This window comes from Carassius auratus, chromosome 8 (genome assembly GCF_003368295.1).
Source record: "Carassius auratus strain Wakin chromosome 8, ASM336829v1, whole genome shotgun sequence".
Lineage (NCBI taxonomy): Eukaryota > Metazoa > Chordata > Actinopteri > Cypriniformes > Cyprinidae > Carassius > Carassius auratus.
In genome coordinates this window covers 13,786,253-13,804,550 of record NC_039250.1, presented here as the reverse complement: position 1 = coordinate 13,804,550, position 18,298 = coordinate 13,786,253, and the positions used below count along the sequence as shown (strand labels likewise).

At 39.1% G+C, this 18,298-nt stretch overlaps 1 protein-coding gene across 1 annotated transcript; it reads right to left on the bottom strand.

Annotated features, from left to right (window-relative positions):
- Nucleotides 1-9,679: 9,679 nt before the first annotated feature.
- Nucleotides 9,680-12,992, bottom strand: LOC113106750 (uncharacterized). Its single transcript, XM_026268778.1, has 9 exons — nucleotides 12,440-12,992; nucleotides 11,856-12,353; nucleotides 11,663-11,763; nucleotides 11,461-11,577; nucleotides 11,152-11,366; nucleotides 10,773-11,040; nucleotides 10,534-10,694; nucleotides 10,139-10,377; nucleotides 9,680-10,037 (listed from the first exon to the last, which is right to left on the bottom strand). Exons 1-9 carry the CDS (start codon nucleotides 12,441-12,443, stop codon nucleotides 9,772-9,774), a joined length of 1,869 nt encoding a protein of 622 aa, XP_026124563.1. The 5' UTR covers nucleotides 12,444-12,992; the 3' UTR covers nucleotides 9,680-9,771.
- Between the last annotated feature and the right edge of the window lie 5,306 nt (nucleotides 12,993-18,298).

Genomic DNA, 18,298 nt, shown 5'->3' with positions numbered 1-18,298 from the left:
AAATTCAGTGTAAATTTCACTTTTTCCATATTTCAATGAGCCAACAAGCTCTAAAAGTAGAAAATATTTGCTGGACCGAGGGTATTTTGGTTTGTGTTTTGGTGGGTTTAAAAGTCTCCACTGGATAAGCAGTCGACACATTCATAAAGCTCACTTTCAGTTTGAGTGTTTGAGTCAAGGTTATTATATTATTGATATAATATGCTCATCCAGTCTGTCATCCACTCATATGTTTTGTAATTATTTAATAGGGTAAATCTGGAAATGGAAATGTTTTATTCAAGAATTCATGCACAAAATGCATTGCAAAATCTAATACCTCAAATAGTGACTAACACACACAAAAAAAAATAATAAAAAAACTTTAATGTAAAGCATAAATAAGATATGGATTAAAGGGTAAGTGTATGTTGCAGTGTTGTTTATTCACAGCAATATAGTTCAGACTGCAGGTAACATAAAAACAGTCCAAAAAGAAACTAAACCATGATGCTGAGAATTAGGGCTCATAAAATGAATGACTGTTTAGTAGTGTAATAATTAATAGTGATAATGCCATTCTTCTTTATTGTTTGCAGTTCCTCCTTAGATGATTGCAGCTTTTCAGTCTTGGTAAATAAACTTTACTGTGAATCATGAGGGGTCAGTTCCCTCAGGAGCTTTTAAATCGCCACACATAAATTAAATACTCAGAAGTATGTAGACACACAGCTTTAATAAACATTCCAGCTACACCCTTTTCTGACAGGTGAACAATCCAAGTACTCATTCATGCACCATGAACATAAGCAGGTGGTATACTTCAAAGTCGGAAGGAAAGAGCTTGATTTCACAAACGTGCAACTCCTATTTGGGATCCCAAGACCCCATCTGCCAAAATCAGACTTCACTGATGCTCTTATATCTGAATGATGCCTCAAAACTCTACAGCCTTTACTGAAGAATAAAAGCTGTTATTGCAGCTAATAGAAGATAAGCACAAAAGCTGTAAAGCTTTAGATAAGTTCCATATAGATGAAGAGCATCTAAGTCTATTACTAACAGAAGCTCAGAGCATAAACGTGGGGAAAGACATGTGTATTTTTTTTTGTCAGTATTCACAGGATATTGTTTTAATTTACAACCTGATTGTCATATGAGAATATGGCTTATTGAAACATCAGCATACACTTATCCTTAAACAGTCTAGAACTGCAGGGGCTGGCATGAGATCTGTTATAAATGCTCTTGTTTAATATATGTTCTCAGCGGGGGGGAAATCTATTGTTTTATCTCACTTTTTATTTATTTATAACTTGACATGTTAAATAAAATATTTCAAAAGTTTTTTTACATTTTTTTTATTTATTTTGATGATTAGAGTTTTACAAGTCAAAAGTCCAGTATCTCAAAATATTGGAATATTTCCTAAGATCAATCAATAAAAAAAGGATTAGTTAAACAGAATTGTTATAAACAGTTATAAAAGTATGTTAATTTATTCACTCAGTTGTTGGTCGGGGCTCCTTTAGCACAAACTCTAGCATCAGTAAGGAATGGCATGGAAGCGAGTCTTCAGCTCGGATCGACTGTTTCTCAGCTTCTCTTGAAAATATCCCATAGGTTCACATAAAGGGTTCAGGTCAGGCATGTTGGCACTTTGGGAAGGTGCTAATTCCTGCTGGATAAGGAAATCAGCATCTCCATAAAGCTTGTCAGCAGATGGAAGCCTAAAGTGCTCCAAAATATATGGCTGCACTGACTTTGGACTTCAAAAACTTCACACTGTACTTTGAATTCTGTGTTTCTCCAGTCTTCCTCCAGACTCCAGACCTTGATTTCCAAATGAAATGCTAAATTTACTTTCATCTGAATTTTACTTTTCATCAGCAGTGGCTTGGTTCTAGGAGTGTGATAGCTGTAGCTCTTTTCCTGAAGAAGTCTTGAGTGTGGTGACTTTTGATGCGCTGACTCCAGCTTTAGTCCACTCCTTGTGAAGTTCTCCCATGTGTTTGAATCAGTTTTGCTTGACAGTATTATCAAGCTTGTGATCATCCCTGTCGCTAGTGCACCTTTTCCTACCCAATTTCAATTTTATGCTGGACAATGTACAGTATAGACTGTATATACATATTTAGCAGTTCCACAGAACGTTTTGTTTTGTTTTACTTTAAATATTTTATAAAATATTCTATAACCATACAACCATGTCTTTAAAATATAATAATTATATTTACTACTATCCATCCATCCATCATCTTCCGCTTATCCGGGGCCAGGTCGCGGGGGCAACAGTCTAAGCAGAGATGCCCAGACTTCCCTCTCCCTAGCCATTTCTTACAGCTCTTCCGGGGGGACCCCGAGGTGTTCCCAGGCCAGCCGGGAGACATAGTCCCTCCAGCGTGTCCTAGGTCTTCCCTGGGGCCTCCTACCGGTGAGACGTGCCTGGAACACCTCCCTGGGAAGGCGTCCAGGAGGCATCCGAAATAGATGCCCGAGCCACCTCAGCTGGCTCCTCTCGATGTGGAGGAGCAACGGCTCTAGTCTGAGCTCCTCCCGAGTGACCGAGCTTCTCACCCTATCTCTAAGGGGGCGCCCAGCCACCCGACAGAGAAAGCTCATTTCGGCCGCCTGTATCAGGGATCTTGTCCTTTCGGTCATGACCCACAGCCCATGACCATAGGTGAGAGTAGGAACGTAGATTGACTGGTAAATCGAGAGCTTTGCCTTACAGCTCAGCTCCTTCTTCACCACGACAGACCAGTACAGTGACCGCATTACTGCAGAAGCTGCACCGATTCATCTGTCAATCTCACGTTCCATCCTACCCTCACTTGTGAACAAGACCCCAAGATACCTGAACTCCTCCACTTGAGGCAGGAACTCTCCACCAACCTGAAGTGGGCAATCCACCCTTTTCTGACTGAGAACCATGGCCTTGTACTTGGAGGTGCTGATTCTCATCCCAGCTGCTTCACACTCGGCTGCAAACCGTCCCAGTGCACGCTGAAGGTCCTGGTCTGAGGAGGCCAACAGGACAACATCATCCGCAAAAAGCAGCGACGAAATCGTATGGTCCCCAATCCGGACACTCTCCGGCCCTTGGCTGTGCCTAGAAATTCTGTCTATAAAAATTATGAACAGAACCGGTGACAAAGGGCAGCCCGGCCAGAGTCCAACATGCACCGGGAACAGGTCTGACTTACTGCCAGCAATGCAAACCAAGCTCTTGCTCCGCTCGTACAGGGACCGAACAGCCCTAAGTAGGGGGCCGCCGACCCCATACTCCCAGAGCACCCTCCACAGGATGTCGCGAGGAACACGGTCGAATGCCTTCTCCAAATCCACAAAACACATGTGGACTGGTTGGGCAAACTCTCATGAACCCTCCAGCACCCTAGAAAGTGTATAGAGCTGGTCCAGTGTTCCACGACCAGGACGAAAACCACACTGTTCCTCCTGAATCCGAGGTTTCACTATCGGCCAAATTCTCCTCTCCAGTACCCTGGCATAGACTTTCCCGGGGAGGCTGAGAAGTGTGATCCCCTTATAGTTGGAACACACTCTCCGGTCCCCCTTCTTGAAAAGAGGGACCACCACCCCGGTCTGCCAGTCCAGAGGTACTGTCCCAAACTGCCATGCGATGTTGCAGAGGCGTGTCAGCCAAGACAGCCCCACAACATCCAGAGACTTGAGGTACTCGGGGCGGATCACATCCACCCCAGGTGCATTGCCACCGAGGAGCTTTTTAACTACCTTGATGACTTCAGCCCAGGTGATGGACGAGTGCTCCTCCGAGTCCCCAGCCACTGCTTCCTCAACGGAACACAAGTCGGTGGGATTGAGAACATGGTCCACTCGGACTCAATATCTCCAGACTCCCTCGGGATCCGGTCGAAGCTATGCCGGAGGTGGGAGTTGAAGATCTCTCTGACAGGGTGCTCGGCCAAACGTTTCCAACAGACCCCCACAGTATGTTTGGGTCTGCCGAGTCTGTCCAGCTTCCTCCCCCGCCATCGGATCCAACTCACCACCAGGTGGTGATCAGTTGACAGCTCCGCCCCTCTCTTCACCCGAGTGTCCAAGACATATGGCCGAAGGTCTGATGACACGACCACAAAGTCAATCATCGACCTCCGGCCTAGGGTGTCCTGGTGCCACATGCACTGATGGACACACTTATGCTTGAACATGGTGTTCGTTAGGGACAAACCGTGGTTAGCACAGAAATCCAATAACAGAAGACTGCTCAGGTTCAGGTCAGGGGGGCCGTTCCTCCCAATCACGCCCCTCCAGGTGTCACTGTCACTGCCCATGTGAGCGTTGAAGCCCCCAGTAGAACGACAGTCTCCAGTCAGAGCACTTTCCAGCACCCCTCCCAGAGACTCCAAGAGGGCCGGGTAGTCTGCACTGCCGTTCGGCCCCTAGGCACAAACGACAGTGAGAGACCTATCCCCAACTCGAAGGCGCAGGGAAGCGACCCTCTCGTTCACCAGGGTGAACTCCAACACATGGCGGCTGAGCTGGGGGGCATTAAGCAAACCCACTCCAGCCCTCCGCCTCTCACCATGGGCAACTCCAGAGTAGTAGAGAGTCCAGCCTCTCTCAAAAAGTGTGGTTCCAGAGCCCAAGCTGTGCGCGGTGGTGAGCCTTACTATCTCTAGTCGGTAACTCTCGACCTCCCGCACAAGCTCAGCCTCCTTCCCCGCCAACGAGGTGACATTCCATGTCCCTAAAGCCAGATTCCATGTCAAGAGATCGGGTCGTCGGGGTCTCGCCTACGACTGTCGCCCGATCCACTATACACCGGCCCCTTACGCTCCCTCCTGCAGGTGGTGAGCCCACAGGATGGGGGCCCCACGTCACTCCTTCGGGCTGAGCCCGGCCGGACCCCATGGGGGAAGGCCCAGCCACCAGGCACTCGCATACGAGCCCCAACCCCGGGCCTGGCTCCAGGGTGGGCCCCGGCTGTGCCATGCCAGGCGACGTCACGGTCCTTGATTTGAATGTTAACATAAGGCGTTTGTGAACTGTTCTTAGTCTGGCCCGTCACCAAGGACCTGTTTGCCTTGGGAGACCCTACCAGGAGCATATAGCCCCAGACAACATTGCTCCCAGGATCTTTCGGGTACTCAAACCTCTCCACCACGATATGGTGACAGTTCAATACAAATATAATACATCATATACAAATAACTGTAAGAAAAGTGCATTAGTGCTTTCTTATTAAGTAATGAAATAAATTTGAAATAAAAAAGTATATTAAATTTATGTTCTCTGATTGATCTCAGGATCATCCTGTAAAAAACAATCCCATCATGCATGTGTTGGCAAATGGTAGATGGCATCCACGCTGCTCTGGTTGATAGAAGTGAATGCGGGGCTTCTGGGAAAACCCAAGTAGTGGGACCTCATCCGCTCCAGTTATGAAAGCCAAAATCTCCTCAAAATGCAAATTAGCATATTAGCTCAACCGATCATCTAGATTAAAGGACCCGAACTAACTGTCAAATGAGGGTTACTTTACATTTTATATATATATATATAGTACCTTGGACTTGGTTTTAACTTTTATTATTTAAAGCAAATCAATAAGAAAAATGTCAGTTATAGGCCAATATATACCTGTAGTGTAAAACTCAAAGGAGTAGATTGTTTTAATATATAATATATACAGAGATGTATAGTAACGAAGTAGAACTACTTCGCTACTGTACTTAAGTACTAAAAGGCGGTATCTGTACTTTACTAGAGTATTATTTTTTTCTCCTACTTCCACTTTTACTTCGGTACATATTTTCGCTGAGTTTAATACTTTTACTCCGATATTTTTTTTTATGTGCTGCATCGTTACTCGTTACAATTATAATAATGTTACGAATAATTCCATTACAAACCACTGCCAGAACTGTAGATGGCAGGTTTGATGAAGCTGGCACATCATTGTGCGAATCAAGCGATTAAGAAGAGTGCGCGTGCTGACTGAAGTGAACTGCTGTGAAGAGAGAAATGAACACCGAGCCGAGCCAGATATGACTCGTTCACGAGTCAAGAACCGGTTGCATCGGTTTTCGGATGACCAGTAACGTTAGTTCTTTCTGACAGTTCGATTCAATAAACCACTTGAAGAAAACAGTTCACCGATTCTTTTGCGCTCGATGCAATGGCGTCATTGGCGTTGACTGCACCTGGGCTCATAACATTAACACAGAATTAGTTCAGAATCAATCACCAAAAGAATCAGTTCGTTCTGTGTGTCGGTTTGCGTCACGCTAAATCACACATGCGCAGTATCATCAGCTCCTCGGTTCACGAATCGGACGCGTCTGACAGAAACGGTTCTTGACTCGTGAACGAGTCATTATCTGGCTCGGTGTTCATCTTCAGTTCTCTCTTCACATCAGTTCAGTCAGTGTACTGTTTGAGTCAATGAATTACTCCGGGATATTGGTTTGTTTTAACTCAGAGGGAGTGTCAGACACATTAAACAAGTTAACAGCTTAATTCATCTGTGGATTAATGCGTATTGGAGACGCGAACTGTTTAAAACGATCCGGATGGTGGACTGTTTCAAAAAGATCCGGTTACATCGAATGATTCGTTCGCGAACCAGATATCACAAACTGCTTTGTTTTTAACTGTCTTACAACAGACACGGAAGAGAAGACAATGCTGAATAAAGTCGTAGTTTTTGCTATTTTTGGACCAAAATGTATTTTCGATGCTTCAAAAAATTCTAAATGACCCTCTGATGTCTTACGGGTTTGAAACAACATGAGGGTAAGTTATTAATGACATCGTTTTGCAAATTGGGCTAACTAACCCTAGTAACCAAAGTTACAGTCAAAGGAATTGTGATTGTCCTTTAGGTTAATCATTTGAAATAGTAAAAACAATTACTATTTTGAACAAAAATGTTCAAACTTTTGACTACTTTCTTTAATAACTACATAACACAATACTTCTACTTTTACTTTCAGTACTTGAGTAGTAAATTTTAAAATAGACTACTTGCAATACTTAAGTACAAAAAATGTTGAATACTTTAGTACTTCTACTTAAGTGTTGTGCTTAAAGAGCACTTCTACTTCTACTCAAGTCACTTTTTTGATAGAGCACTTGTACTTTTACTCAAGTATGGGTCTCTAGTACTTTATACATCTCTGAATATATATTTGCAATTCCATGTTGTTTGAAGGAGACTCAATATAAACATTTTTTAAATAATTAGTAATTTTGTTTAACCTTTTTAATTAAGCATAAGCCTTTTTATTATTGCAGTGATTAAGTTGTGAGCAGCAAAAAAACAATCAGAATATTTTCTTATTTTGTACTTTTTGAACCTTTAAATTTTGCAATTCATACTTTTTTAACTTTTAACTTTTGCACTAATTATGACTGTCCATAATTAAACATGTAAGATATTCCATGTAAGTGAACAGTTTTAGAAATGATTCATCTCATTCTGGGAATTGGACAGGATGCAGATCCAAAGTACTTAACTGTAAAGAAGGATGTTTCCTTCTGTTGGAAATTTACTGAAAAGTTCAGTAGTAGACTACTAGGCTAATGATTTGTTAGCAAATCTTATGGATTCTGAATTTTCTTTTGGAAAAAGAATTATAATTCTCTTTCAAAATGTGATGTCTACTATGGTAGCCTATTTCTGAATTAATCTTTACTCTAGCCTACACACACACACACACACACATGTTTGTTTTTGTGAAAAGTGGGGAAATCCCATAGGCGTAATGGTTTTTATAATGTAGAAACTGTATATTCTATCGCCCTTCACCAACCTTACCCCTAACCCTAACCCTCACAGGAAGCTTTGTGCATTTTTACTTTCTCAAAAAAAACCTCATTCTGTATGATTTATATACGTTTTGAAAAATGGGGACATGGGTTATGTCCTCATAAGTCACCCTCTCCTTTTAATACCATGTGTCATACCCATGTCATTATACAAAGTTGCGTCCTGATGTGTCACAAAAACATGCCCACACACACACACACACATAGCCTTTATATATATATATATATATATATATATATATATATATATATATATATATATATATATATATATATATAATATCAATAAATCACGTGATTATCATACGCATCTCATTAGTTAAGGCGTTTCTGTGATTAATAGTGCCGGTTAATCTAGATCACTTGCTTTCTGATGGAAATTATTCAGATGCATTTAATACACAGAGCCGTAGATCACTAGCTGCATTATACCGCGTTCATCGCATTTGCGAATCGCATTTGCTTATGAACGTGATATTGCGTAGCTGGTCAGCGTTTTTATTAATGCCATTTATGTTTTTGTTAATACAGCACATATGAATGAATGAAATGTAACATGGAATGAATGCACTTTTGGAAGTTGCGGAAATGTCATTTTGGAATTTCTGTGGTCTAATGTGATATTGTTGTTCACGTTTTTGTTCATGAGGAAATCTTCTTGCTGTAATTTAATTTATAACCCGTTGAAAATGTATTACCGTTTTTGAAAGCGACGCGCTGATGAATCTATTTTTAGTCCAGATTAATACTAAGATTAGTATTAACCAAGTTCAAAGGCTGCCATCTGGGATCAATTTACTAGGCTATGTTGTGTATTTTCATCAGTTTCAATATGAAAAATTACTTTCATGTTGTTTCAAAGGATCTATTGCAATTTGAGAAAACAGTAATACAATTTTATAATATATATATTTTTTTTAATCAAAACATGGATTAATTTTTTTATGCTATGTGAAATTTATTTTCATCTTTTCAGTCTGTTTTCTTTAAAAACACACACACACACACACACACACATTTTTATTTAAATTAATCAAAATGTATTTATTGCGTTTTGGAACCAAACTCTTCATATATATTCAATTTAAATCAATCGATGTCATAAATCCCATGGCATACAGTAGTAACGAGCTATAGCCTAACCAGTTTACTGGAAGTTTACGATATGTCATCACTCTGTAGTGTAGACATTTCGAAGAAGTCATGTGCATGTGACATATCTCATTTATTAGTTTACGTTATCACGTGAGCCGCTTGAATTAGCAGAAAATAGTTTGCTAGCCTGTAATTTTCCTATTGCAAGAGCTATACAGTAGGACTGGCTTTACTGAGCCTGATGTGGATAGGAATGTCGAGAAACCATCCTCTGCGGCTCTGCCATTGAAGGTTGTGAAAAAAAAAAAAAAAAAAAAACAGGTTGTAAACTAGTTCACTCTGAAAAACAAAAAAGCGAAACCAAAGCACAGCTCAATAAACAATATGGTAGGCTACATAGTTTTACTGCGTAGGTCTGCCAGGTTAAAGAGGTTTGCATTCCTATTATCTTCGATCTGCAAACAGTCGTAAATGTAATGTAACACGTGACTAATATGCAGTCAACTAAAAGAAAGTTACCAGGAATATATAAAGTTTATTAAGGAAGGCAATTCAGGAAAATATGTTTTGATGTGTTTGGCTATTATGGTTTTATTATACCAATATTGACATCGTATGAAACCATCTTCGCTCCTCCCCAAAATAACACTCAGATTGTTTCTTTATTCAAGACATGACTGAAAACTATATGAAAATATTCATAATGACTTTTTATAGTAGAAATATATATATAAAAAATATCTGGCATAGAATGCTAAACATTTATATGTAATAAATGTAATAAGTGCATAAGTGCTTTCTTCTTAAATAATGAAATTAAGCTTATAAATGTAATTAATTACGGATATGACTGTGAACATTATAATAATTAATTATATATGTTTACGTTCTCCCAAAAACAGCTGAGTCCCTAATTGCCCTCAGGATCATCCTGTAAAGTTGCACTTCATCTTTTACAACCCTGGGCAGGAACAATCCCATCATGCATGTGTTGGCAAACGGTAGACGGCATCCACGCTGCTCTGGTTGATAGAAGTGAATGCTGGGCTTCTGGGAAAACCCAAGTGGTGGGACCTCATCCGCTCCAGTTATGAAAGCCAAAATCTCCTCAAAATGCAACTCGTTGTGTGGAGCTTTTGGTTTTTTATCTGCTCAGGGAAAATTACAAACTCAGGTACCAAGCAATTGACAATTACAAGCACAATGATGCACCATTATTCACAGTTCATTTAATAACTAGGAAACTTACCTTCAATCATCTTAAGTACCAGTTCCCAACAGTGTATAGTCTGCTCCTCTGCCTCCCTCTTCTTGGTCCCCGATTTACTCCAGTGGATTTGGAACAGGTCTCTAAATGTGCCTCTTGAAAGGGGCTCATGCATGTTGGTAAAGATGGGTAGAAACTCAACCCAATGAGTTCTTACCATATCCCAGAACTGTCCATAAGCATTCAGTCCCTTTGTGAACTGATGAATCATATTTAATGTTCTGCAAAAATTAACACCGGCTGTTAAATGTCCATTTTTGTACTGAAGCAACACAACACAGATCATCCAGAGTAGCAGAATTAACTGTCAAATGAGAGTCACTTTTTAATTTAAATGAATGATAGTCAAATCAATGATTAATTTCAGTTTTATATACCTCAGATATATGTAGTGTCGAACTGCAAAGGAGTAAATCTTTGGCACATCTCTAATGGAAGTTTCACGTCTGTATATTCCAGGGAAACCACATTCACAGATCCAGTCACCCTGCTCTGTCTGCAGCCTCTGGAGATCTGCCCTCGTTTTACATGAGGAAATCTAAAAGCAAGATAAAATCATCTTTCAGTTGAAGAAGGGCGAAAATCAATGGATTGAGGAAATGGAATGGACAGAAACCTTTTGTAGTTTGTCCTGAATGTCAGCATCTGGTATTAGGTGCCAGTCAAAGTCTACCAGCTGACATTCCTGGGTGCACATCAGCTGGTACAGGCAGGGGTCAAGAGATTTGAGTCCTGGCCCACCATGAGCCACAGACCACGCAATCAGCTTCCCCGCCAACTCATACTTATGTTCTTCCAGTGCCATCTGGTCATAGGTGAAGAAAAGGTGTCCAGGCTGCCCCTCAAAGATGCCCAGCGATGTCTGCACCTCCATCATCAGGATTCTGAGGCAGAGGTAAAGGAGAAACAACAGATGTCAAACAAAAGAGACTGTTTGAGAACTGTTCTTTTACTTCTTGTGAAATAATATTTATTCTTGTTTGTAAGAGGAATACCTGAAAAACTCTCTCCTTGGACCTCCACAGTCAAGGGCTTCCTCACCAAGAAATGTCACGAGAGGGATTTTGGTCCAAGGAAAATTAGAGTTGGAAACAGAATCTTTAGCACTCTGCAGCACCTTGTTACGAGAAACCAATACTGAAACGTGCTCGCTGCCACTGAGATGCATGTGCTGAAACTCTCTGAGCAAAGAGATAAAGTCCATGTCCTCCTGTTGAAGAGAAGTAAATCATGTCTTGTGCTGCCTTTCTACAATATCAATGTTATTTATAAAATAATATTTAGATTATCATAAATAGTATTACCATTGAAGAGTTTGGGCTTAAATCTGAAAGAATACTGCTTGTTGAAGTCAACCGGTGCCTCTGTTGTGCAGGAACAGGTGGAGGAGAATGTGATCGTGATAATGTGTGAGTGTTCATCTGTGAAAAAGAAAAATCACAGGTTAATTGCTTGGCATTGTCAAGTAAATGTCAACTAGCAGGTAGAGTTGCAAAAAAAAAGTACCTCTGATGTTTGTCGCTCAACCGCTCTCGCTAGCAAGTTGATGCCAGATGTACTGTCTACAGGACGGTCCGGGCATGATGTTCGACTGCCCCTCCTTGATCCTACATTTTTACAAAAGATTTGATATTTTAAATGGATTCAAGTAGCAGTTAACAATTGAAATTTAGTTTGAAAGTTATTTTCTCACACTTACTCAGAAGGCGGACAGCGCTTGTGCTCCCGTACAGATCAATGAACACCCACAGCGGATTATTCAGGTTCAGTCTTTCTGCTTTGAGGTAATATTTCTCCCCACCTATCTTTTGAACAATAACCATGCCTGCATAGTTTATCCAGAACTGAAGCTGTACACCACACCTACACAAGTCCTCAGGTACTGGCACAACACAGTATCCTCGTGTGTCCCTGAGGTCTGGTACTGAGGCCGGTGGTACACCGTTTTTCTGTGGGCAGATGTTGGTGAAACCCACATGAAGAGCTCCATCCCACAATGAGGTGCGGTTCTCAATACGTATACACAGCTTTTCAGCAACCTCTACAGTGCGGCTGAGAAATGCCAAACCGTTCATAAAGGACGAGGTGTCTCTGGACGCGAGTTGTCCTTTTTGTCTGAGGGTCACGTATTGGCCTGTCAGGTCCTTATTGAAAGTCATCGGACCCAGACATCGACTGCCACATTTGCAATCGTGCTCTAAAATGATAGAAATTAATCAGACAGTGAGTCTGACAAACCAATAAACATACAGTATATAGAGACACTTTTTGTGTTATACTCACTCATTGTTGGTTTGTCTTTGATTCATGTAATGGCCCTGATGTTCAAGATGGTTAATGTAACTAAAACTGAATTGTTACTTCCGCTTTTCCAAGTACTTCTGAGAGCAGGCACAAAAGCCTGCTTGACTAGTTGCCCTGGCTGAATGAAGTTAAAAGAAGAAAAAGGGGATGAGCTTATGCTCAGGTGGAGCAGAGTGAGGGAAATTAATCACTGACTGATGATTCTGGATTGTCCACACAACGAATTACATTACAGGATGAGTTTTGTTTTGTTTTTAATTCATGTTATTCCAATCCTGTTTCAAATTAAGTGTGTTTTTTAAGTTGTGTGTTCAAGTTTCTTTTTCTAAGAAATGTGCTACCTGAGAAATTAGGTGGAGTATCTTAGTTTTCCAGTTTTGTGGACATTCACACACACAAAAACAACTACTGATGAACACGTTTTATTTGAGTTATGAGTACCCCATACATTTTTAAATAAAGATTTTAATAATTAGGCATCACATTTGCAGGCAGGTAAACAAATGAAATATTTGTGTTCTATTTTGATTTATGTTATGAAAAAATTTTTTTTATAAAAATTTTACGTTTTTATGATTTAATTCATTATTTGCTTTTTATTAAACTCACAAACCAGTGCAGTTCCTTTACGAACCCCAGTATAGGAAACATTAATAATATAATGTAAAGTTTAATGCACTTTAAGTTGTCAATAACAAAGAATTGAACATATTTTCTTTTTATTTGCATTTTTATATCAATATGGTACCCATTCGATTGAAATCTAAATTTGAAATTTAAATGTAAATGTAAATTGTATATGTAAATCTCTACTATAAATCTTATATATAAAAATAAATATATTTTCACTTTAATATACTGCATAAATAGGCTATTTTAAAGCTCTATGACCAAACAACTCGGATTAATCTCTGGTTCATCATTGTTGTTCTTACCGGTCTATAAAAAATGTAGACAGACTTGCATATTAGCATACCTCTGTCAAAATCTCCACCCTTTAGAGGAAAATCTGTTTCAGATTGTTGACATGACTGGACAGCTGTTACGGAATACCAGGACAGGAGGCTGAAAGTATCAGAAACAAATTTTATTGAGGCATAAGCAGAAGAGCAGGTAGTGCAAGGTGAGGCAATGGTGCTGGAGGCAGTGATGAAGGGATCCGTTGGTGAGGAGTACAAGAAGCTGGAGGTAGTGGACACACACACACACACAAGAGGAAGACTTGGACATTCTGGAGATCGCTGGAGAGAGGGAAGTAGAGAGATAGTTAGTCCTTAGAGTAAGCATTCAGGTTAGACCTTGTTGCGAATGAGACCGGACGCTGCCTGGGTGCGTGTGTGGTATTGGTAGTGAGGTGGTGATTGCAGTGATTTTTTACAACTTTTATATAATGAACAAAGGTCTAAAGGAGTTCTTTGGAAAATGTACTATTTTGCTATTTACTGCAATACTTCAAGGCACCTGCTGGAGAACAACAAAGACAGTCAGCTTTTGATTAACTAGTGAGATCATTGTAGTTTTGCAGATCAGTGTCCTGAAAAGAGGCAAACTAGTTTCTAAATCAATCTACAATAGACAGCTTACAGAAAAATTACTTTGCAATACTGATTAGACAAGGCATGTGCATGGTGAATATAGTGCTATGACAGGTTTAAAAAATATATTGTTGTATAATCCATATGATGTTTGAGCAGGGACGGACTGGGACAAAAAAATGGCCCTGGACTTTGACTAGGCCCGGCCCAAAGCAATCGGTGCCCGTAAACCCGACAACAACAACAATAACGCCTGGCATGAGTGTCACAAGACTTTAATTGTGGCTCATGATACTATAGCATCCAAATTATAGCAATAGCACTGATGTTGACTAGATGTTGAGCTGGAGTGGGTGTCTCTCTCTGCTCTTGGTCTAAGTTCAACCTTAATAAACAGGTTTTTTTAAACAGGTTTTTTTCCAAGCTAGCATGGAAAAGTTTATATAATATGCTGTTATAACAGCATATTATACAATCTATTCCATGCTGTCTTAAAATGAATTTATTACTTAATAATGTTAAATTATGCAGTAATTAATATTATTGCACAGATAATAATACCATATCTAAATGAAAATACACCATTACAAATGTCACTTCTGTATTCAAAATCTTCAAAGTTTGTAAGTATTAACTGTAATGTTACTGTGGCGAGTGGGGCGGGGCCGAGAGGCGTGGGAACGAGGAGTGAGGCCAGGTGTAGTGATTGGAGATGAGCTACACCTGCGCCCCACCGCCGGTATCGAGTCCCACGTAGGAGATGGAAGGATATAAAACTGGAGCGACTATAGTGAAGGACGAGAGAGGACCAGGCCTGGGACATTATTTTATGTTTTGGTTTTTATTTGCGCGCACCAGTCGTCCCTGAGGGGCTGGTGCGCTGTTTTGTATTTATTTTGAATATTAAAATGTTTTGATTGTGCGCCAGTTCCCGCCTCCTTCTTCCCGATGTATATGGAGTTTTATATCCTTCCATCTCCTACGTGGGACTCGATACCAGCAGTGGGGCGCAGGTGTAGCTCATCTCCAATCACTACACCTGGCCTCACTCCTCATTCCCACGCCTCTCTTGAAGTTTAGCTGTTTTAACTACTGTAATCATTAAAAATGTAGCAACCTGAATATCACTTCCTAACATCATCCCTAGAAAAATAACTCTCTTTCTCCTCTGATGTTCCATACTTGGATCTGGATCTGCTTGTGGAACCAGCTCATCTTTCTGTCACTCATCATCATCACTGATGGCATGTTGCTGCATAGCTGTCTGGCTCACTTCACTGCTGCTAATATTTAACTGCGAGGTGCTGCTGCTGGAAATATTTCAGTTAGTTTGGGACACTTAGCAGCTTCAGTATCTAAATTCCACATTTTTTTTCTCTCGCCTTCTCAGCCCCACCCTTTTCTTTCCGTTTTTTACCCGTGGCCGCTTTATACATATTGTTTGTTTGTTTCTATGTTTCTTTTATCTAACGTTAACGTCTTTGCTGTTCGTTTCTTCCTACTCTTCCACTTCTTCTTCTCTTTACTTGGCGGCCACGGCCAGTGCAGCTGGCATCCAACTTAAAGGTGCATTGCTGCCACCTACAGTACTGGAGTGTGGATCAGATTAGTGGGGGGGGGGGGAACGGTGATGAGTGGTTGGGTGGTGATCTCCAGATCACACAGATGGCCAGTCCGCTCCTGTGTTTGAGGGTTTCAAGCATGCAAATGGATCTAATGCTGTGATATAAGGCCTCCCATCAAAATGGGATGCAGAGAAAATAATTATAATGTAAAATAATGTAAAAATGTGAAAGATTTAAGATACGTAGAAAGTATGAATTCATTTATTACAGTAAAATATTAAAATGGTTTAAATTAATTCCCAGATGTTCACATTTGATTATATAGTTATTTTTGATTATATAAAATATCTTATTTTTTCGGGTGGCTTTTTATCATTTTTAAACCATTTTTTGATGTAGCATTAATATGTAGTTATAAGCTATTAAATAAACATTTACCAAAATGTTATACTGTAATATCTGAAACACTATATTTTCATGTCAATTTCCATTTCTTTATTTTCTGAAATCTTAAACCTATAAAGAGCAAGTCGTCATTTCAAAAACTCCTGCAGATCCAGAGCCCCTCCCAGTTTTCTTTTCTGTTCAGGCAGGTATGTGAAGTGAAGACTATGACTGATCTTACATGATAACTCAAAAGAACTTCACTTTTGTTTTCTTTCAACATCTGTTGACTAGTTTTTAAAACTTCAGACATTTACATTCAGGAATCGGGCACTTAACACACTAATACACACTGGCCAGAAAAGAAAAAAAAAAACGGAAATGAATGAATAAGAAACCAATTAATGTTCTGTATAGCTTTGGTTCTGTAAAATGCTTTCATTGTTATCACATCATCTCATCTTTCATCTGTGAACAATGCAGTGTTTCACAGATGATCAGAAGGGCTGATGAAACGTGTGGAAACTGAACAAGTAAATGATGAAACAGGCCTGACATAATGAAAGAGATCTACCTTATGTCAACGCAGCAGATCAGCTCAGCAAACTATATATTAATACGTCAATAACTGCTGTGGACTGTAGATGAGAATTCAGATGACAAGCTCACTACCTATTTTTGTATTTTAACTTTTTACATATCAATATACGTGGAATACCCAAAAGACATTTCTCTAAATATATAAACTGAGGCTGCAGAAAACCACCCACAATGCACTGCGCTTCTGACCTTCCAAGCTTGATGAATGTATCGAATGTAGAGTTATCACAGTTTTTCACTTATTTATTTTCCAGTCGATCATTAAAATACTTTTATACAAAACTGCATATTAAAAAATATAATAACCACTTACTGAAATAAATATAATCTGGCAAAGAAACGTACAAAAACTGTACAATACCGTTTTGGCAGAAAGGGTTTATTACTGCATACTTTAAAAAAAGTCATCAAGTGTCAGCTTACATGGAAACTGTGACTGCAGAAAAAAGATTTCAATAGAAATTGAATTCTTGCCTTGCCTTCTCCACCAAAGGATGTCAAAAAGTGTATAATTATCAGCTTTTAACACATTTATTTTACTCATTTCTCCACAATAATGGAAAAGTTACGTGCAAATCCAAGTTCTGCTAGAACTTTGCTTCTTTACATTGAAATTTGTCTTTGAGGAACATGCAACAGCTTTTGCAGGTTCACCAAAAATCCACAACTTTACAAAACAAAAAACACCCATAGAAAACCCCGATAAATAGATAGTGTTGGGATGACAAAATCCAGTGATCAGATGAATCAATATAATATGTCACGTGTGAACAAGAATGTAATTGTTTGACCTAAAACTTCCCTTTGCTCCTACGTTAATGTAATACTACATATTATTATAATATGAAGCCCCAAAGTGAACAGAGAGGCTGGTTTCACTTGATACGATTACATCTCTTTTTATTAAATGTCTTAAATACAAAGCCAACTTCAGGTTGAGACAAGTTCAGCAGCTTGATTTGCCTGCTGATGACAGATTTGAAGTTGTTTTTTAAGCATTGACTGGACTGATCTTTGTATATGGCATCTGGCAGTGATGAAACAAAACAGCAAGACATGTTTTTCATTATAAAAACCTAAACGTTGCTAGAAGAGGTTTCCCATTTTTATTGAATTTTAATGCATTATTTTCCCAACTTGGGTTTTGAGCTGATGAAAAGCTAAACATTAATTAAATTATTAAAATATAAAATATAAATAATATTTAAATAAAACACTTTCTAAAAAAATACATCTTTTGTTTTCCTGCACGTCAAGTGACCATTTAACAACATTGGAAAACCATGAACATGCGCATGTTTGGATAAATTATTATGAATTAATAATACTTTATTATATTAATATAAAATTTTAGTGGGGAAGTGCAGTATGTCAAGAAAAGTTAATTGGGTTTGGCTGACTAAAAAGTTTGGGAATCCTTGCATTATAGAAACCATCAAATATGGTGAGTATAGTGTGAGTAAAAAGAACTTTTGTTGTTGTTTTTTTAGATTCATTATTATTATTATATTTTATTATATTTTTACATAAGGTGTCATTTTTTCTAAAATATACGTTTCTAATATATACATTTTCATTAAAACTAACAGATTTCAGCTTTTTATATATATATAAATAATGGTAATTACAATATGACCTTCACTGCCATGTTTGTTATTATTATTATATATATATTTTTTTCTTTTTATGATTTTTTCCCCTTACATATAAACCTTTTTTATACCTCATAGAAAAAAAACATACACCATGCTTGT